This window comes from Solea solea, chromosome 7, assembly GCF_958295425.1.
Source record: "Solea solea chromosome 7, fSolSol10.1, whole genome shotgun sequence".
NCBI lineage: Eukaryota > Metazoa > Chordata > Actinopteri > Pleuronectiformes > Soleidae > Solea > Solea solea.
In genome coordinates, this window is record NC_081140.1 from 26,683,464 (window position 1) to 26,704,850 (window position 21,387).

General features: G+C 41.2%; 1 protein-coding gene across 2 annotated transcripts in view; it reads left to right on the forward strand.

Moving 5' to 3' along the window:
- nbeab (neurobeachin b) overlaps positions 1–21,387 on the forward strand; it is a 306,319-nt gene that overhangs the window by 79,739 nt on the left and 205,193 nt on the right. For both annotated transcript variants that reach the window (XM_058633432.1, XM_058633433.1), the window contains exons 11-17: positions 1,074–1,182; positions 5,127–5,279; positions 7,086–7,254; positions 16,525–16,604; positions 16,944–17,006; positions 17,875–17,972; positions 18,422–18,514. In XM_058633432.1, coding sequence (XP_058489415.1) covers positions 1,074–1,182; positions 5,127–5,279; positions 7,086–7,254; positions 16,525–16,604; positions 16,944–17,006; positions 17,875–17,972; positions 18,422–18,514 — 765 coding nt within the window. The remainder of the gene's footprint in view (positions 1–1,073; positions 1,183–5,126; positions 5,280–7,085; positions 7,255–16,524; positions 16,605–16,943; positions 17,007–17,874; positions 17,973–18,421; positions 18,515–21,387) is intronic.

Genomic DNA, 21,387 nt, shown 5'->3' on the forward strand with positions numbered 1-21,387 from the left:
GTTCTCCACAGCAAACCCTGCTGTATTCATTCTTCGTTTTCACACTTTCTCCCTTTGTGCCGCCTTAAAGGTCCAGTGTGTCAGGCCGGTTTCACACTGGACACGTGTGTGTGTAAGCATGTGTAAGTGTGTGTAAGTCTGTTTAAGTCTGTGTAAGTGTGTGTAAGTGTGTGTAAGTGTGTGACTGCAACAGCAATTCACACCGTTTTTTCTGTTCGGTGTGAATTTTTTCACACCAAATGCTGTTAAATTGTCCTCTGTACTCTCAACTAAATAACAGGACTCTTGATATATATATATATATATATATATACAAACATATATGTATGTATATAATAATATTAAAATATATATGTGTTTATATATATATATGTATATTTAAAACGGACCTTATTGAATTCCACACACTTGTAAATCACAGTCAGCAGAGGCCAAACGCATAAATTAATGTGCTTGTATGTGAAAGTGAGGACTCAGCTGACTGTCTCTCACCTCTGCCTGTGTTCTCCCTCGCAGGCGGGAAATTAACCGACGCAGCAGTGAGTGAGACATGCGGCGGCGTGAAGTCAACGCTCACTCAGACGAGTTTTCACGCAGTGTTTGTGCAATAACTGCACACAGGAACATGCAAGGACTGTCTCTGTGATTGTTGAGCTGCAGCAGAGGCCGCGGGGAGTGTGAAGAGGGGAAAAAAAGACAACAAGAGAAAGCTCCATGCCTTTGAACCCCTCCTCCCCTCCCTGTATCTGACATATAGACACATATAATTTTCCCAAGAGTGGTCACAGACTTTTGGACACAAGCCCCCGACCTCTCTGCAGAAGCGAGCCGTCGTCTCTCTCTCACCTCAGCTGAAGAGGGATAACAGAGGAGAGCGATAGTTCCCAGCTGATTGCTGTCATCCTCTGAAAATGACCTTGTTTTTTTTGTTTACTCACTACACCATCTCCTCCTCTCACTGCTGCAGAGAGAGAGAGAGAGAGAGTGAATGGAGCTATATTTTATATCCACGTGAGAGAACTAACTCACTCTTGTTATTTCCTTTATTTTCTTTCTCTTCTTTTTTTTTACAGTGCCACTCTCCTGGTGTTTCTACTGGAGCTGCTCAAGAGCTCCGTGGCCATGCAGGAGCAGATGCTGGGAGGAAAGGGCTTCTTGGTGATTGGGTACCTGCTGGAAAAGGTACAAAATTCATGTCCTCTTTACTTTTACTCCACTACACTTCCTCTAACTGTCTTTGTTACTCTCCCAAATAAAATCTATTATGGTCTGTATTTATATAGAGCTTTTCTAGTCTTCATGAGCCGCTTTTACAGTTTTCACCTACTAGTGCACTTTATCGCTAACACGTTAGCATTTAAGCTAGCGGACCTTATCGCTAAGCTAGCGGGTTTATCGCTATCGTGTTAGCATTTAAGCTAGCGGTATCGCTAACGCGCTAGCATTTAAGCTAACGGACTTTATCGCTAACGCGCTAGCATTTAAGCTAGCGGACGCTATAAAGTTAAAGTTTTAATTTTATTAATCCCCTTAGGGAAAGTATTCCTCTGCATTTTGACCCATCCTAGAATTAGGAGCAGTGGGCTGCCACACTGAGTAGCGCCCGGGTAGCATTGGGCGAACCGGCGACCTTCCGGTTACAAGTCAAGTTCCCTTTCCACTTGGCCACGGGCTGCCCCTGTGAATTCACATTCCCATCCTCTTTACTTTTACTCCATTACACTTCCTCTAACTGTCTTTGTTACTCGTTACTACCAAATACAATCAGAAGAAGGAGAGGTAGTATTATGGTCTGGATTTATATAGAGCTTTTCAAGTCTTGATGAGCCGCTTTTACTCATACAGTTTTCACCCGTTCACACACTCCAACACAGGGTTAAGTGTCCCCAAATATGTGCTTTTACTTTGTAACAGGAACTTTACTTTGCTTATAAAATATATAGTCATTTATCTGTTTGTTTTAAAAGATATTTAATAAAAGAAAGCCAGCGTTTAGAGGAAAAACTAGTCAGAATTCTGCCTTAAGTCTCAGAAATTTTAGAGAAATGTCCGATTTCTGAGAATAAAAAAGATTTGGCCCTCATCCTCTTCCATGGGAGTGGGTTTCTTGGGCTTTTTCATGCACACCGGGGAACTACATTGGCCTTCACTTACCATAAAAGACGTTGTTCTTCCTTGTTTGCATAGTGAAGTGTTTATTTTTTCATTTTAACACTATGAATGACACAGATGATAAATCCTAATGTACAGTTTTCCCTTCAGTTGCTGGGGGAACACAAAAACAGCATGGAGAAACAGCGTGTCTTGTATTTTCTCTTCCAAACCCTGTGAACCGTCTGATCTTCCGTCGCCTGCAGCACAAACCTGAACGTGTGTCTTTGAACTACACGGCACTTAAAGACAAAACACCGCGAGACGACGACGACGTCTCCTCCGCTTCCCCCGCTGCTTCCTCTGTCTTTCCACATCTGTCTTCACTGTATTTACCTGTTTCTGTGACGCAGATCCAGCTCCTTCCCCCCAGAGTGCTGCCTCGCTGAGAAATGAGTCCACTTTGTCACTCAGTGACTCGCCTGTCTTCAGGCTACAGCTGCTGTAAACTAACAGTCGAGGACTCCGTGAGCTGCCGTTGCTTTCTTCTTTCTTTCTTTCCTTTCCTTTTTTTCTTTCTTACTTACTTCCCGCTGCCAGCTTTCACACTTCCTCGTATCGCACCATCTGTTCCTGAGCCTGTTTTATGCCACACCTTTGCTTCTCCCTGTGCCTTCATTTTTTTCTCACCTGTCGTCACCGAGTTACCACATGGGCAGAGAACAGTTGCCAGACGAGATCCGTTATGAACCATGTGTTTTTAGACTCAATCACTTAAAGCAGGATTTTTTAATTCAAGATGTTTGAAAAAGATGATGAAATGTTTTCAATAACAGTATGAATGTACAGTATGTACCCAAATAAACATGAAGTGAATGGGTATAAATTAAGATGGAGGGTGGTAGAAGAATTACAAGAATATCAATCAAACAATAAACAAAATAATCCTTCGCCTGTCACTGCCAGAGTACTAGTCACGGACACCCAGGTATCCTCTGATAAAGAGCGCCCTACAGTAAGTCCTCCTCCCATGCTGCTTTGAGCTTATCTGTGGGGGCACTCCTAAGATCCAACAGCATGCCATAAAGAGCTGAAATCAGCCTCTTTTTAAGTGGATCAATGGAATGGACAGCGTCAACAATGGTCAAGTCTGTTGATGTTGTCGAGGTGGACTTCTGAGAATGAACAAAATGTCTTTTCCTGAAGATACCTGAAAAAATTGGACTCGGGGAGTCTGAACTTTTACTCTTCAACTGCTGAAATGATGCCAGGCTGCTGTCAATGAAGAAATCTTTAAAACTTACAATGCCTTTCCTGTGCCATTCCTGAAAGGCAGAATCTTGGCAGGATGGTCTGAAAAGGTGCTTTGATGCAACAGGACTTTGGAGAGAAAAGCTGTGAAGACCAAAATACTCCCTAAATTGGGCCCAGATTTTAAGAGAATGTTTAACCACTGGATTTTTGAGTGAGGGAAGTGGGAGTTCAAACTGATAACTTTTTAACCCTAATTTAACAGCGTCAGAGTCATCTTGATGGTTAATTGTCTTGTTTTCGGGGAGATTGGGGGGTGCTGTCTCCACTGTCCCCTACTGTCTGTTAGCGCAAACACAGCCTTGCAAGATCGGGGCCTCCAATCCGACCAAGGAGTCCTCACAATCAGCAGGTCTCGCGAAGTCTCGGGTCCCATAGATCAAGATAACAGTGAGAGCATTATTGTAGATGTTCATCGCGGCAGAGCTGGCGAAAACGAGGCAGAGAAAATCTTTTTCGGCCGAAATGAATGAAGAGTCCTCTGGTTACCCGTTAATTTTAGAGTAAAATCCTTTTCCTTACTTTTAGAGCTTTACTTGGACAAGCTCACTCTGCTCCCCGAGGTCTTCAGGTCAGAGACTTTTAGTTTTAGTTGTTCTTAAAACAACCTTTAGGACCAGAGGGGATCGAGTCTTTCAGGCAGCGGCTCCCAGACTGTGGACCACGCTGCTGCCTCTGTCTAAAGACTCTTTCAGTCAAGCAGGCTTTTAGATAGACAAGGGTTTTTATGGCCCTGAGTTTGGTTTTTGTGTTTACATGTATTGTATTTATTTAATTGTAAAGCACTTTGTGATTTTATATTTGTGAAAAGTGCTATATAAATAAACTTTATTGACTTATTTACACAAGTAAACGAGAATCAAAAAAGGAGCATGAAAAACGGATGTCGACCAGCACGGATACGTTTGTTATTGGCAAAGCATCCAATCAGTGACGGCCTCTGCTAAAGTGATGGGAAGTACCGGCTCGTTCGTCCCGTCTCTTCTGGTTAAGTTAATGTTGTGATTTCTCTTAATGTCGTTGCACTTGCTCTTAATTGCGTTTGTAATTTGCACTTTTGCACTATAATAAATACGTCGTGTCACTGTCTCACCAAACCATAGCCTTTTCTGGCAGTTCTTTTGTAAACTGCTGGTTCCCTGAGTCCCCAGAGAAAATCAGCGCTTCTAACCGGAGGGGACACAGGAGCTGCTAGTCTACTGCTGTCTCGTGTGGTCAGTTTGTGTCACTGAGGTAAATCTGGAAAAGTTAGATTTCAAACACCAGAGTCACAAAATAGCACATTTTGTACGGCCTGATGGAGGCAGCAGTGGATCAACAACTCCTGGCTGGTGTGACGTGAGATTGCTGGTTTTCTCTATGGACTTTGGTGTGGGAGAGTGAGCGGTGAGAAGAACACACAACAAACACATTCTCAAGACATTGTAGACATAAGCAGGTCTTCCTGTTATTAGCTGCCCGACATTCATTGGCTAAAATCCCTAATCCTAAATCCTGCCTCACAGAAATTCCAAATTATCCATTTAAACCACAGAGCAGGAGTCGTAAAAATGAGAGTTAGAGGTGTATAAAAAGCCTTTCATTTAAACATTTTTTCTCTTTTATGCATATTTTTACAGACACATGCAACATTTAAGAATCTTGTATTAACCGCTTTATTTTTTTACAGTTTCATAAATGAGAGTTTTAATTTCTTTTAACACACGATTCTGCTCCTCCTGCAGTCGTCGCGCGCACACATCTCCAGGTCCGTGCTGGAGCAGTTCCTGTCTTTTGCGAAGTATCTGGACGGCCTGACACACGGCGCGCCCCTGCTGAAGCAGCTGTGCGACCATGTCCTGTTCAACGCGGCCATCTGGATCCACACTCCTGCCAAGGTAAGCTCCCCTGCAGGTAACTCAGCCCATGGAGGGACAACAGGGACACATGAGGGACACGTGTCCTCGCGTGTGACCTTTGCTTAAGTAGACGAACGTCTAATAGAAGGACCTTTTTTTATCCTTTAGTGGTCTGTGTCTTTAGTCTACAATTATATCCAGTATATTAAATAAATAAAAACACACACTATCCGTCTAGTGTCGGTCCCAAGCCAAGATAAATTGGAAGGTTATGTCAAGAATTTGCAATAAAAAGTGATGTATGAACTGAAAAAACACATCAAAAAAGTTCACTTTACCATGAGAAAATACATTTTCGGCAACGTTATTAAGTTCCTGACAACAAAAATGTGTAATCTGTAGTAACTTAATTGTTAAAAAAAGTAATAATCGATTCATCAAGTCATTGTTTCAGCTCTAGACAAAACACTAAACAACGATGCCTCGAGGTGACGTCACTCCCAGCTCTGACATCCGAGGTTTGACGTTAATGGAACGCAGCGCGCACACACACACGCACATCAGATATTCTCACATTTATAATCTATTAAATTATACCACAGTTCATTGCCCACTTCCAACTTTTCTGTCCTTAACATAAAGTTTTCCTCTTAAATAATGACCCATGAAGAAACAGGATGAGGGATATTAAAGAAGCATTGTGCGTGTGCGTGTGTGTGTGTCTGGCAAATACATTTGCCTCAGGAATGTCGCTTTTGGGGCCAAACTATGAATAAATGAGATGAATGCAAAAGTGTTCGGAGGCTTTCTTTTCGACACTCATCCAAAAGAGGAGCGTAGAGGAAGAAGAGGCGTGAAAAAAAAAAGAAAAAAACTGACTTAATGCAGTATTAAGTTAGAGCACTTCTACATCAGAGCAGAGAGCGAGAGAGAGAAAGCTACGCTGGCTCCTTCTTCCCTCAGGACGTGTCACAGAGACACATTTTCTTCTCACGCCAGGAACCAGCTGTGTGAACGATGTGCATGTGAAACGTGCATCAATTATACCCGAGCTCTCGCCCGACCTTGTCCAAGCAGACAAATACCACTTGCTTTTGTGACGTTCACTTGTCTGCAGCCACAAACCCCGGCACGTCACGTTACACCCACATTTGTGTCGCCTTTGACTCATTTATGTCTTATAATTTACGACATGTGGGGGAGGGGGAACGACGACACCGTGGTTCTTGTCAGGTCTGCTGCTAATTATTAATCGTCAGCTAGGAACAGAGTGGAGGAGCCGCGGTGTGAAATATGAGTAATATAGGGTCACTGACTGCAAAGATAAGAGTAGCCAATCCTCCACAATAATGGTGCTTCTCCATTATACAGTTCTAGCACGACTCGGCTCGACTGCTTTTCCATCAGTGATAGTACCTGGTGTTTTTTTAATACCTGCTCTGACGATGTTGCAAGCGAGCTGAGCCGATACTAAAAATGTGACGTCAACAGACTGCCGGCCACTGATTGCTTTGAGAGTGTCGTCACTAGAAGAGTCATGAGCGCCACGTTAGACAGAAGAATCAAAGCGAACTGTAGATCAGTTAAAAATACTTAAAAAATCCCTGAAAACGCATGTTAATCTAACATTTAGTGTAGGAAATGTCTAAAATGTCAATATTTAACAGAGTTCATTGGCAAACCAACTTGCTGCCCCCTCACTGGAAAAACTATGTCCTGTGTCTCTGAAGAGAAAATCAGCTGTGGTGCGTAATATAGTTAACAAGTGTGGTGCCACTATTGTGCAGTTGATAATATTAATTTATGTACTGTACATGCTCTCTCTCTCTCTCTCCCTCTCTACAGATTCAGCTCTCTCTCTACACGTACCTGTCCGCTGAATTCATCGGCACGGCAACCATCTATAACGCCATTCGCCGTGTGGGCACAGTGCTTCAGCTCATGCATTCACTCAAATACTACTACTGGGCTGTAAACCCTGCAGACGGCAGTGGAATCACGCCAAAGGGTCTGGGTGAGTATGCTTGAAATTCTACTTTATTTGATCTGAATTTGACCTAAATAACAACTCGTGTGGAGGCGCTAACATTGACAGGATTCTTATACTTTCACAAATGTATCGCAATCACACAATATTTATTCTAAATCTGATCAGGAAGGAAAGCAGAAAGAGTAATAAAAATAAAATTGCTATTTAATGTTTTCACATTTATATTTAATTCATCTCCATGTATTCAAACCATTTATTCAAAGGCCTTTCTGGATATTTTTATTATTCATATTTTTCATATTCTTTCAACGAAATTCGACTAAGTTATTAGTCACAAGAATACGTCCCATGATAAACTGCAAACACCAGCCAAACTGGGCACCCGGGGAGTAATGGAGTTAAGGTACTACGTTGGGATTTGTAGCCCAGTTCTCCTCTGTTTTACATAAGCAGTCATTCCCATACCGGAACCCAGGCCACCTTGGTCAAAACCAGGAATCCTAACCATTAGACCATTTGTTTAAAAATTAGACGAGTTAGCTAGGTGCTACATATCTATACAGATATTAAAAAGCTACGCTATTAATGTCACGCTAGCTCACCAGCTGTTAATAACGATTAATCTGTTAAGCTAGCTAGTTAACTAGCTATTAATATCTATCTATCAATCTATCTATCTATCTATCTATCTATCGAGCCATTTTTAGCCATTGTTAGCAATAGCACTTGATAACAACTTTTGTCATGGTATTTTTCCACGCACAAACAGCGTCGCAGTACTTTTGTGTACAACTGACTTCAAGTGAAACAAATGGGACATAATATTTCCATTAACAGTACAATTAGCAGGCTTGGCTATCTAGCAAGCTATAATGCTCATGGTCTCTGTGCCGTCAGAGCAATAATATGACCAGATCCCGTCATTGCTGTTTATTTTTTTAGAAAAATGTAGGCAGAGATTATTTTTCCTTTCTGCTGGTGAGTTTGATTTTATCCAGGCTGTTGTTTATGTAAACTGTTTCCCATCCATCTAAATGCTCATCCTAGTGAAACTCATTGATTTGGAGAGAGAACACATGGGGGTGTGAGCCAATCCTGTGTCGTCGTTGCCGTCGTCGTGTGCAGTCACGAGCCTGCAATCACTGTGGCAGCAGCACCCCCGCATTTAAAAAAAATGACTCATCTCCACTTGGAAGTGCTCGCCTGTCAGCTGTTAGGACGGCGTCCATCGCTGGAGATGACAGCGATGCAGACGCACCCCACATCAATACTGTCATCGCGCACGTGGAGCCTGGTGTGGGCGTCAGGCCTTTGAATATGGGCCAATAATATGACTGGCATCTTCAGTCTGTGAAACAACAGTGCGTCCCCAAAACAGTGACAGTGTCCTTGAACCGTTGTTTCCTCTCCTACTCTTCGTCATTATCTATTCTGAAACCGTCACTATCATAGTACAGAGCTTATATTATGACAATTCTGATTCACAATGGAAGAAAAGTACATAAACATCTAAAAACAACAAGGCAAGTCGACAAAGCCGTAAAACAATTCATTTTGGTCACCTTTTAATGATGTTATCTGCTTAACTGTCTCTTTTGAGACGGGTTGATGGATTTCCATTTGCAATAGTGGTGAAAACAATCCTCATGATTTCTAGTTGCTTCCAGACATCATCAAACTAGGTCGTGATCATGTTATTTTGTTTTTGATTGAGAAAAAAACCTTATCCATGGGGGATCGTTTCAGCTGATTTCCCCGCCAACAGTCGCAGTGACCTTCAGACTGAGGTTAGCTGGGGACTTTATGGTGGAGCTTCTCCATGGGCTTGTTTAGATCTGCAATTATAGTGCCCTGCATGTTTAAATATGGTTTGGAAGGTGAATGGAAGGCGGTTGTTTTCACCAATAAATGGCTTGAAAAATTCTCACCGATGTGAGATTTGTCACATTGAAGATAAGTCTGCAATGTGATTTTGCCGATTTAGTCCCATCAGAGACAGGTGGTACAGTGAAGATGAAAGGAGGAAGAGAGACAAGCAAATAATGAATGGCTTAATTTTTTTTTGACGAGTGGGGGGGGGGGGGAGTGAGCTGACATTTGAAGCGTCTCCTCGATCCATTTACTTGTGGGAGTGCTGTCTTTCCTCCCCCTGAGGTCTTTATAGAAACTGCTGTCAAATTAAAGCCATGTATCATTCAGTTATGCTGAGAATCACTGCGGACTCTGCCCAATGCTCAATTTCCCCTCAGCCTGTGACACGCACCCACGAGCCAACACATAATTTGTCTCACTTAGCGCTTTCCTTTTGTCTCCGGCTCTCGTCGCAGTTGGATGCGAGCTGCTGCCGCCGTCGTGTTCTGATTACAGTAGAAATCACCGGGGACAGATTGGCGATCGCACTTTGAGAGAATAATTTGATCGTAGCCTGTGGTTGAATTGATTTTTTGTGTGCGCTTTCATTCTGATGACCGGTTACAGGCAGGGAGGTCAGTCAGCACACGCTTTGGCACAGTTTTCACACATTCAAGAAGGTTGTCAGAAGACGGGCGTTAGAAAAGTCGTCGGTGATCACCTTTTTCATTTTTAAATATTCAGATTCAGACAACCTTGTCTCGCTCATGTCCGTTTTCCTTTTTATTTTATTTTGAAAATCAAATTAATAATTCATTGTCTGGTTTTCTTTTCATTCTTCGTTAAATTTTGTAAAACGAATAAATGATTGATACACGGGTGGTTCACGATACTGTTCAGGCCACTTCTTCTACTTCACAGAGCCCACGCTTTTTTAGCTTGGGAGCTACTTTTAAAATGACCAAGTCAAAATGATCTAACTTAATCTACATAAAAAATGCTAAACATATAATTATTTATTTATATATATATACATACATATATATAAGGTATACTCAGTATGTATACATATATATATATATATGTATACTGAGTATATCTTATATATATATATATATATATATACATATATTAAGGTATACTCAGTATATATACATATATATATATATATATATATATATATATACTGAGTATACCTTATGTTGGTGTACCTTGCATAACTGCATGAACCCTTATGGCACAATACAAGCCAGTGCATTTTTGGTCATTACCTTACTCTGATGACTTGCACTGAATGGAATCCGCCAGGGTTGCCTTTGTGAAAAATGCCTGCTGTCCGGACAACTCTGATTTCAGTTCCTTCACATTCCTCTTTCTCAGGTCGCTTTTTGGAGGGAAGTCAGTGTCGTACGTGAACTGTGCGAACGTGCCACTCCACTTCCCCCTCTCTGAAATAACGACCCCCCCCCCCCCCCCCCCACGATCGCACTTCGAATATGACGACATGAAGAAAAAGGTCCTCCTCCCATTCCGGATGGAAGTTTTTGGTGTATTACTTGGACCCTAACCCATGGCGACACAACCGTGACAAAACTCAGTCGGGCCAAAATTTTACGCCACTTTGGCCAAACTTCAGAATCTCATAAACAAGATATCCAATCACAAATATGTTTTTTTTTTTTAGAATCAGGATTAACGTGATAACATCGTATATACCCCCCAACATCGCAGTCACTGAAGAGCAGCTGTCTTTGGATTCGGCTGTTGCTTCCATTTTAAGATTCTCATTTTCCTCCACTGGCAAATTACAAGGAAACTACAACGAGACACGTTTCCGTCACTCTGTCATTCGGCTCATTGGTCTGATTGATTTTCGGCTTATCCAGTTGTGTACAGAGGCATTTTGATCAACCTCCACTGGTAACTACGCTCTTTCCAGGCTATAATATGACATCAGTGCCACAAATACAGTTTAGCTCTTATATTCATTGACTTGGATTGGTAGTTGAACTCTTTGTATGTTCGTTCCCTTATGTTTGTCCACAAAGCACTTGCAACTTGAGTAATTGTGGAAAACCAATTATTGCTGCTTGAGTTTAAAAAACACTTGTGCATGTTTTAGTGTCTTATCAGCCTTTCCTTTTTTAATTGAAAAGGCTTTAGAGAGTGAAAATAGAATTATCCCCATTTTCTCTTGAAGCGTATGCACAAGTACACTGGTTACTGTGTTGTACTGTGACTTTGTTATTAATCATAAGCTGGAAAAAAAACAGGATTCCCGCATTAATCACACCGACAAATTGTTTTTTGTTGGTGTTTTTTTTCCAATTAAACACTTTCTCCACGTGCCCTTGGGATGCAGGAAGTGAAGTAATCTGTGATTGAGAAACAAGAGCTTGTGGAGCCGAACTGTTGAGCGTAATTGGTTGTGAGTAACTTGGATGCAGTGGCCGCAGTAATAATGTTCTTATCATCCCCTCCATGTCAGGGTTCTGTCCCTGTGCTGGTTTTTTCCTCGCTCACTCTATTAATCAGTGTCAGGATGCTGTGGAAGTTTCCATCCTCCTGAAACCTCACTGAGACTCATCATTGATTACATTGACTGGCTGTTGGAGCAGCAGGATGGGCAGGTGTGTGTGTGTGTGTGTGCTGCTGTGTTATCTGCCGTGGCACTGGCCCCATTTAAAATGAGCATGTGTTCAGCAGAGGTGGAGGTTTGGTTGTAACAACCGTCCTCAGTGATGGGACAGAATGTCCAAGTACTGACTGCATGCTTCTCCCGATTGGATATCTAACTGCTCAGGAAGCGCCAGCGTTTCATTCCACCAATGATTGTCAGATTTGTGTGCCTCTGAAAAGAAGGAGCACATTATTCCATCAGAGCATTGCTAAGTGTGACTGTCTGAGTGATGGCCTCTGGTGGCACCCATGTGACTATCCCACCAGCATGTCCATGTGGGCTCCATTAGGGTTATATTTAGGCTGACAATATGGCTTCCAAGTGGGTTTGCCTGTGGTCTCCATGGTGGCCGCACTCATGTTAGCCCACATGTGCTTCCTATGTGGGCTCCATTGTACTGAAACCATATGGTTACCTGCATAATTTGCCCACTTAAGCCTGTTTACTTCGGCGTATGTAGTCGTGGACCCTGGTATACTCGGGCGTTAGGGTCCTGTAGTATCTCACTTCACCATCGGGTGGCAGTACAAGTCAGGTCTGGACGCAGGGAATAGGACGCGTTCCTACCAAAGAAGAGGAGAACAATGCTACAGCTCCCCTCAGACACGTCTGGTTCAAGTGGCTCACAGCTGAAAGGCTTATCTGGCAGTCGGAGTGACAACCGGTTTGAGGGTTGCCAGGTCGAGGCTCAGATGACTATCCTTGGCGACTACTTCTTCTGTTGTCTAATTGGTTTTTCTGCTTGGTGAGCGGGGCTTAATACGCCACCTACCTGTGCACCCAGTGTGCTCTTTACGATGTGCTCCAAAATCCACCAAAGTGCACGATGATGGCGCAATTTGCGGCATGTGCGGAAGTATACCAGGGCCTTTAGTAGCCAGGTAACCTGTAAATTGTACTAAGAAGTGGGCAAAAGTATGGCCACAATGGAAATCACAGACAAACCTGCTTGGTTGGAATGGTTTGGTTCTGTTTTTGTACAAAGTTTGACGTCTTGTTGAGACAAATGGCCACAAACCAAGCAGGGAAAAAAAAGATCTGTGCCCTCTGTTGTTATCCATTGTGTTGTTGTGTCACGTTAGTTACGATATATCGTCATGCTACACAGCTGTCAGACACACCACACCAAGTAAAGGTACTGTTCTCAGTCGAAACGCAAGCCAGACCCAAGACTGAACCATACCAAGATGGAAGCACACCCAAATATAACCTTAACGGGGCCCAGATAAACATGCTGGCTCGGCCCCTGTAGATCTGGGTCCCTTGGCGCCCTATATATTAAGCCAAGATCACGGATCTCAGGGCTCTTGTAAAAACAGATTCAGTTGAGGCAGCTGGCCAAAAGTAAGTCAATTGAAGCTGCATTTAGAGGCAGCTCTGACTTACTTTTTAGCTTTACTCTGTAATGCACTCTATTGGCGCATTTCCACCGGCTCTACTCGCCTCGGCACAACACAATTAGGTTGCATCTCCACTACAAAAAAGTACCTACTTAATGTGGGCGGAGTCATCACTGCACGGCTGAGTGAAACTGCGGTGACTTGTTTTATGTGGTGACTTCCTTTTATACGCGACACACACCCACCCACACACACACGAGTGACTAGTGACTTTACACCACACTTCTGTAGTTGTTGGAGATTAACCCACGTTTTTAGGATTGTTAATTTATCTACAATTCGGCACTGTTCGGCTTGATTTCTGTCCACACGTCTCCGGAGTACAGCCTCCTACTGCACAGACTGCAGCGGTCTGTGGCTCGCGATCAGCGGCGCTGTCCCTAAATACACCACTCCACTTTAAAAGACTCCTGTTAAATAAATATATATGTAAAATATATATTTCCCTGGTAGTTGTTGGAGATTAACCCACGTTGTTAGGATTGTTAAGTAGTTTTAAGTGATCTACAGTTTGGCGCTGTTCGGCTTGATTTGTGTGTGGGAGGTCTCTTCCTGTGCCGGGACTCAGCGGCCGGCAGTCTGACCAATCATCGCATAGTACCTGCTTTCAAGCACGCTTGGAACCTCGCCTGAGCAGGTTCTAAAAATAGTACCTGGTACCAGGTACTAGGCTAGTGGAAACGCTACTTAAACCGTGCCGTGGTGAGGCGAGGTGAGTAGAGCCGGTGGAAATGCGCCATATGTGGGGTGTTAGTGGGTCGTCTGTCGCTCGTCTTCAGGTGGTGCAAAATGCTGCCACCTGTCTTTTAGCCTCCCTCCGCTCATTTTTAAGTCCCTTTAAGAGCTGCTACACCCTCACACATCTACCTGGTCACTTCCGTCTGCCAAAATGAAAATGTGAGCTCAGAGGAGGTCGTACTTTTGCTGTTGCGGTTCCTAAACAGTGGAGTGACATTAGACAGGCCTCTTCCCTGTCTCTTCGTCAAACGCAAACCTTAGCCTTTGACACTCTTTAAGTCATTGACGTTATTTTATTTCAATGTATTTTTTTTATTGTACGGCTGTTTTTATGTCTTTTAATTTATTTTATTCAGGGTTTTTTTATATGTATTTCATTGCCTCGTGTAAGCTTTTACATCTGTTATTTATTGTTTCGTAAAGCACTCTAGTTCACTGAGGTGGTTTTCAAAGTGCTTTACAGATAAAGTTGGACAAAACAATGTGTTTAATCTGGCTGTACAGATGTGTCTGATTCCATGGAACCATAATCTAAAGAGCTCCGGACATTTCGTGTCACTGCCAGTTTCAAAGCATAAGAGTTCACTGCGCACTTTAAATCCACGGAGATTGAATGATATATCGCAAAAGTGACAAAGTATGTCAAATAAACAAGATATTGTCGAATTTGTTGCCTGTGGATTCCCATATTTCTATATTCTATGTAGGGATGGGGATTTCTTGCAAAAAATACTCTTTGAACGTTGACCAAAATCGAGTTTTTGTGTTGCAGTGTGAGTGCTGCTAATGATAAGAGGATCCACATTTGTTGTGATTCATACCGTATCCTGTATTTTGCTGTGTATCTGGCTCAGTAGACCAGTGTCGTATTGATCTGCCTGTTGCTGCAGCACATTGGGCTTCGTACCCAGTGCACAACATTTTATTTTATTTTATTTTTTTGGGGCAAAAGTTCTCAGCGTATCGACAAGGATCTGACTGTGTCTAAAATAATTCTGCACCAACTAAAACCAACACAACAGCAGCAACAGCAGCAGCGGCTCTGCGACGTGACAGTTTGTCAATCCTCTCTGTCATAATCCGTCATCCGTCTTTATTTGTGTGACATACATTCAGCCGCTGACAGCGTTCAGCTCGCCAAGATGAAAAGAATGGCAGTGAGATTCTTTGACATGGATGGATTGCAGTGTGGGGGCTAACTCTGCAGAGCAGAACTGACCTGAAGTTGGGAGAGACATTCTGTGTTGCATGAATGAAATGTTGGCCAGTCTGATAATTCTGAAGGTGCCCTTGAATCTGGGGCTGCAGTATATCCCGATAATAATGAGTATTATTATTAATAATAACCTCCCTGTTAATTGGCTTGCAACTGGAGTGGTGCTGGTTCGAATCCCGACAGGTCAAGGGCTGGGGTACCTCTGAGCAAGGTACCCAACCCCCATTGCTCCCCATTGACTGCACGTCTGTCGGTCCCGGGAGAGGGATTTTCGTGGAGTTTTTCCTTCCCTGATGTGAGGGTCTAAGGACAGAGGGTGTCACTTGCTGTACAGACTATAAAGCCCTTCGAGGCAAATTGTGCTTGTAATGTTGGGCTATATAAATAAAATTGATTGATTTGGGTTATTTGGACACTCTAAATTGGCCCCGGATAAACGTGAGGGTTGCTTTAGGAAAGACATGCGGAAAAAAGTCAGATACCGTGACTCCTGGGCTGCAGGATCCTGGTCCAGTTTCGAGGCTATTATTAGTAGTGTTTTCAACTGATATCAGTATAATTTGCAACAATTCATGCTACCACTTGTATAAATGGTATTCTCTTCCTATAAAAATATCCTGACCGATTTAGAACCATCCCGACTGAACTCTTCCGTCTCTACCTCACCTCTGTCTTTCCTCTCTCTCCCTCCTTTCACCACAACCGGCCGTGGCACATCTTTGAGTCTAGTTCTTTATAATATTGAAAGGTCTCTGCCTCCCTAAGTGCCTTGAGATTAAGCATGTTGCGATTTGGTGCTGTGCAAGTTGAATTTGCTGGACAGACGCGGCTGCTGTGCTGCCTTGGCACTGTGTTGTTGCCAAAGCTAATTGGCGTACAGACAGATGGTGGGTGCAACCTAAATAACAAGTATACACTGCCTGCCCTGCAAAATAGTAATAATTTCTAATTCACTTAATGTTAGGGTCCCTCGGTGCATGCACATAAGGCTCTGGACGTCACGTCTCTGCATAAATTAACACCAACAAGCTAAAAAAGGATAAATAAAACCTTCCTCCTTGATATTAAATCCTGCTATATGTTTATCTATATCCTGCTAATTCTTCTTTGATTCATTGAGGCTGATGATCAGTTGGAAAAGTGAAACTTTTAGCCAATAATACAGTACATAATGGTGTTTGAAATAATGCTTCTGTGCCTTTTGATAAATGCAGGGGAGCATATTATGACAAATATTTCACTATCAAATCAAAAAAACATCAAGCGCGAAACCGTAGACTGAGAATGGTTATGAAGAGACAACAGAATACAATTCAAGACACTTTATCTTATTTGGTTCCACTGCCTTCTGTCGCATTTTTATTGCTTCCTCACTCTCTCTCTCTCTCTCTCTCTCTCTCTCTCTGCAGATGGTCCAAGGCCGACCCAGAAAGAAATAATTTCTCTGCGGGCGTTTATGCTTCTCTTCCTCAAGCAGCTCATCCTGAAGGTACATTGCACCTGTCTTCATGCCTCGCAGCACCTCGCGAGGCTCCAGTTTCAGCTGCGCCGAGGAGAAATAATGCACGTCTGTGGACTGTTGTCTTTTCTAGAGTCTGTGAAGTGTTTTTTTCCTGGAGGAAAATGTGAGGAATCGTAACCCTAGATGAGAAAATAGGCTTGAAATATGCATCTTATTCTCAGCCTATACCATCTTGTTCAAATCAAGACAAAACCAAAAAGTGGTCGCAAATGAAAGACACCATGGCCATTTTATGACTTACTATGATACGTTTCCTACACGCCTTCCATTTATTTGCTGTCAACGTAATTCTTTGTTTTGTTTCAGGACCAGGGTGTGAGGGAGGACGAGCTGCAGAGCATCCTCAACTATCTTCTAACGATGCAGGAGGTGAGTGAAAGTCCGCCTCGGCGCCAAGTCTGTTAGCGTGACACTTTGTTGCCCTTAGCTTCAGGGTCACATTTCATTTTAAACTAATCACCAAGACAAATTGCCAACCGCGCTTTTCATTCTACAATGACCACGAAGCCACTTGGCTCCCGAGGGCTTGGACGTATTTGGCAATTGCAGGTGACACATTTGCGCGGCACGTACGTTATCATCGCCGAGCGAAGAGCAACAGCTCTATTCTTCCCTCTGTGAACCGGTGCCTCTCTTTTATTATGTACTCTTTCTTTTATATGGCACAGAGAAAATACAAGATAACAATAGTTTGAGTGAGGTTACGGTAGAATCCTGTTCGAAAACCACACCCAGGAGAACAAGCGATATACGACTCGGAAACAAAATAGATGGTAATTTTCTAACGGTTGAATCTATTAAATGCAACTGTTGATTCCACAAGATCACTCCATGGTGTTTGATAGAAAACTGAAGGTGGAAGATTCATGACTTGTTTAGTTAAAGTCCATATAAAACAAATTGGGATTTTTCGAACACTGTGATGACATAAAAGCCCTCAGTGAGCTTTGTCAACAGTTTACCTGCTTCTACTTCTTCTACTTCTACTTCTGTGTCTTCTACTTCTTCTGCTTCTTCTTCTACTCTTATTTATTCTACTTCTACTTATTTTGCTTCTGCTTTTGCTTCCACTTGCATTTCTTCTACTTCTTCTGCTCTTATTTCTTCTACTTCTACTGTCCAGGTGTACATTTTACACACTGCAACTTTCATTGTTATTATCATTATTATTTTAAATGTTGGTCAAACAGAACCATTTCTGCTGCTCTGTCTCTCCATCGTTGTTGTGTCTCTGCAGGATGAGAATCTTCACGACGTCTTACAGCTGGTGGTCGCCCTCATGTCTGAACACCCCGCCTCCATGATCCCTGCTTTTGACCAGAGACATGGAATACGGTAATAAGTCCCCGCCTCCTTTCCCAGAGAAAAAAAAAAGACTAAATCCCTCTACACAAAATGGAGAGGTGATATAGTGATATATACAAAAATAAACCACAGCTCCTGCTGCTCCATGTGTGAGGCATGAATAATTCACAGGAGGCAAAAGCAGAAATACACTATGCATGGAAAAGTAACAACATTAACATACTGAATTCACCACAAAAATGACACCAGTGATCAGATTCGCCTCATGAGATCTTATAAAATATAAATGGACATGGCGGAAAGCTACACGTGCATCTCCAGGAAAATACCACTGCGTTCATTTAATGCTAATGTAAATTCACTCCGAGGGAAAGAACCGTGGCCGGGAACCTCTTCATCATCGCCGCTGCATTTCATTACGTCCACATCGAGTCCCGTTTGCAGGCGTTTCACCGCTTCTTCTTATTCTTATTTTCCAGAGTCATCTACAAACTCGTGGCCTCAAAAAGTGAAAGCATCCGAGTTCAGTCCCTCAAAGTGCTCGGGTACTTCCTCAAGCATTTGGGCCACAAGTAAGTAACACACACACACACACATACAGTGCATCAGATTAATCTGTCTAATAAATCATTTAATGTTTGAGAAAAATAGCCCTCAATGATTTTACACCATGTAACAACCTAAAAAAACATTTTAATGTATGTTTTATAAATTATGTAAATATCTCAATTATATTTAAGTATAATTTCTTATGATTTTGTCGAAATTAAAATAGTCAGTCTAATCAAATCTAGTTTAGTGTAATCTTAAATAATCTATTGTATCTAATCTAAATATTTTCTAATCTAATATAATATAGTAAATTTAATATGAAGTAATCCATTCTTTTTAATCTAAACTAAACTAGTCTAGTCCAATCTAAATTAGTTTTAGATTAACTAGTCTAATCAAACCTAATCTAGTGTGTTCTAAAAATCTATTGTATCTAATATAAATATTTTCTAATCTAAACTAATCCAAGATAAACTAGTCCAATCAAATCTAACCTTGTGTAATCTAAAATAAACTATTTTATATAATCTAAACTAAAGTAATATAATCCATGTATCATGTATTCTATACTAGTCTTGTCCAATCTAAAACCGTTTAAAAGGAATTTATCTAATTATATCTAATCTAGTGTAATCTAAAATAATCTATTGTATCTAATCTAAAAATATTCTAATCTAAAATAGTCTACTCCGGCCTTTTTCAAACTGTGGGGCGGGCCCCCACAGGCGTGGAGATTTTCAAGGGGGGCGCGAGTTAAACTAAAGTTTAGCAGACGGAACTTTTAGTGGAGAATGGAGGTTTCTGACAGGGGCAAAAAGAATGCTATGTTTCAGAAACTAACAACAAGCCAACATCAGCCGAACGGAACAATGATTCACAACAACCAAAACCCAAGATGAGAAAATGCCACCAAAGACCTCTCTGTGTGTTGTGTCTCAAACCATTGGCAGGGGACAGCATTTGTATTGCTAATACAAAAAAATGTTATTTGCACAGCAAATTATTGATATTGGTAAAGTATTCTTTGTTATCCAAATGTATTTATTGTTTAAAAAAATGACATTGTTATAATTAAAGAATTCAAAAAATAAAATTCATATTTTTGTTTGAAAATTGCTTTCTCACGAAGCAATATTGAGGTTATTTGTATTGCTAAAGCAAAAATGTTATTTGCACAACAAATTATTGAAAGAAAAGTAAAATGTTTGTTCTAATATTATAAATGTTATACTTGACACATTGTTACAATTTTGTGAGAAATTTCTTCCTCCAAAGGGGGACCCAACAAAAAAAGTTTGAGAACCACTGGTCTAGTCTAATATAAAGTAATCTAATCTATTTCATCTAAACTAAATTAGTCCAGTTTAATCTAAAATGTTGTATTATATCTTATCTAAACTAATGTAATCAAATCTAAAATGATCTATGCTATCTAATCTAAACCAGTCTAATATAAAGGTCAAATATAAACTAACCTAGTCTGATTTGAAGTAATAGATCTCAAACGTTTCCCACAGTGTAAAACCTCATAACATTTAATTATCTCAATAATACACTAAATAATCATAAATCAGGTTTTTATGTCGATTCAAAAACATGATTTATCTCTCTTATTTATTATTTACAGCCTCTGTAAATAGATTAAAATCTCTTTTACAACACTGTCCTGTCTGCTCCTGTCACTCATTTGGAATAAATGTTACAAGCTTGACATGTTTAAAGTTTTGTTGGGTTGCCAGGTTTATAAATTAGGTCGCACTTTCTAATGTAGAACACCTGAACTCCTGGCATCGATCCCTAAAACTAAAATTACTTTACTAAAGAGACGAGTGGGAAAAAGGTCCTGGTGGTGGTGGTGGTGGTAGTAGTGTGTTACTGGGGGCATCAGCTCTGTGACTGTTTTACCCCCTGATTCATTTAGACTGACTTCTTGGCTGACTTTAGCTCTGGTATTATTAAGCCTCTGGGTTAGAAGTTTGTAAAAGAGATCCTAACAAAGTCTGGAGTTAGTCGCTTCAAGTGTTACCTTCAGTTGAGTCTCTGTTAATGCTTTTGCCAAAATTTGAGATTCCACGCATCTGAGAAAAGTTGTAAATCCTAAAGGGAAGTAAGAGAACCTACTTTCACCCCTCACTTAAATCGCCAGTTTGAAAGCACAACAGTTGAAATTGTAGTTCACTGTTTCACTAAAGTTTAGCCAACGAAGAGAAGAATTAAACGATTTTCTGAATCCATTCAAGTCCGATTGACAAGGTTTCAATTTGATTTGATGTCAGTTCATTCTGTTTCTATACCAGTTTTGCTTGATAATGAGTGATTTTCACACAACTAATGTTGAAAATTCAGACGACAATATCCTTCAATCAAAAAACTGTTTGTTATTTCATAATTGTTTTAAAACCTCAGTTGAAGAAAGCAAAAAAATTCGTTGTTTTTCGTACGTTTGCGTTTGTTCTCAAAGCAAATGTACCTGATCCAGAAGTCAGATTTGTATGTCTCTCTGTATGATAAGATAGTTTCCTCGTTATAACCAAGTCGGCTTTGTTGAATGAAGGATTTTATCATTCCACAGTTCCCTTTTATCCATTTCATTTTAAATCAAAAAAAAAAGTATGAAAAGCAACACGTTTTTTTAATGACATTTAAAAACAAAAAATTAAATAAAGATTTCTAATTGAATGTGGAAAGAATGAATCATAAACAGGTTCTCAAGGTTGTTCATTTTGGTATCAAACACAACACAGTGGTATCGTAGTCGTCTCTGATTGTGACAGTGAAGCAGATTTGAGCCGCGCTCTGATTGCTTTTTGTCTCTGAGCGGTTTTATCTTCAATCTCTTTGTGGAGAGCTGCTAACAGTGTTTGACTAAAGTTTATACTTAATCCTTTGTTGT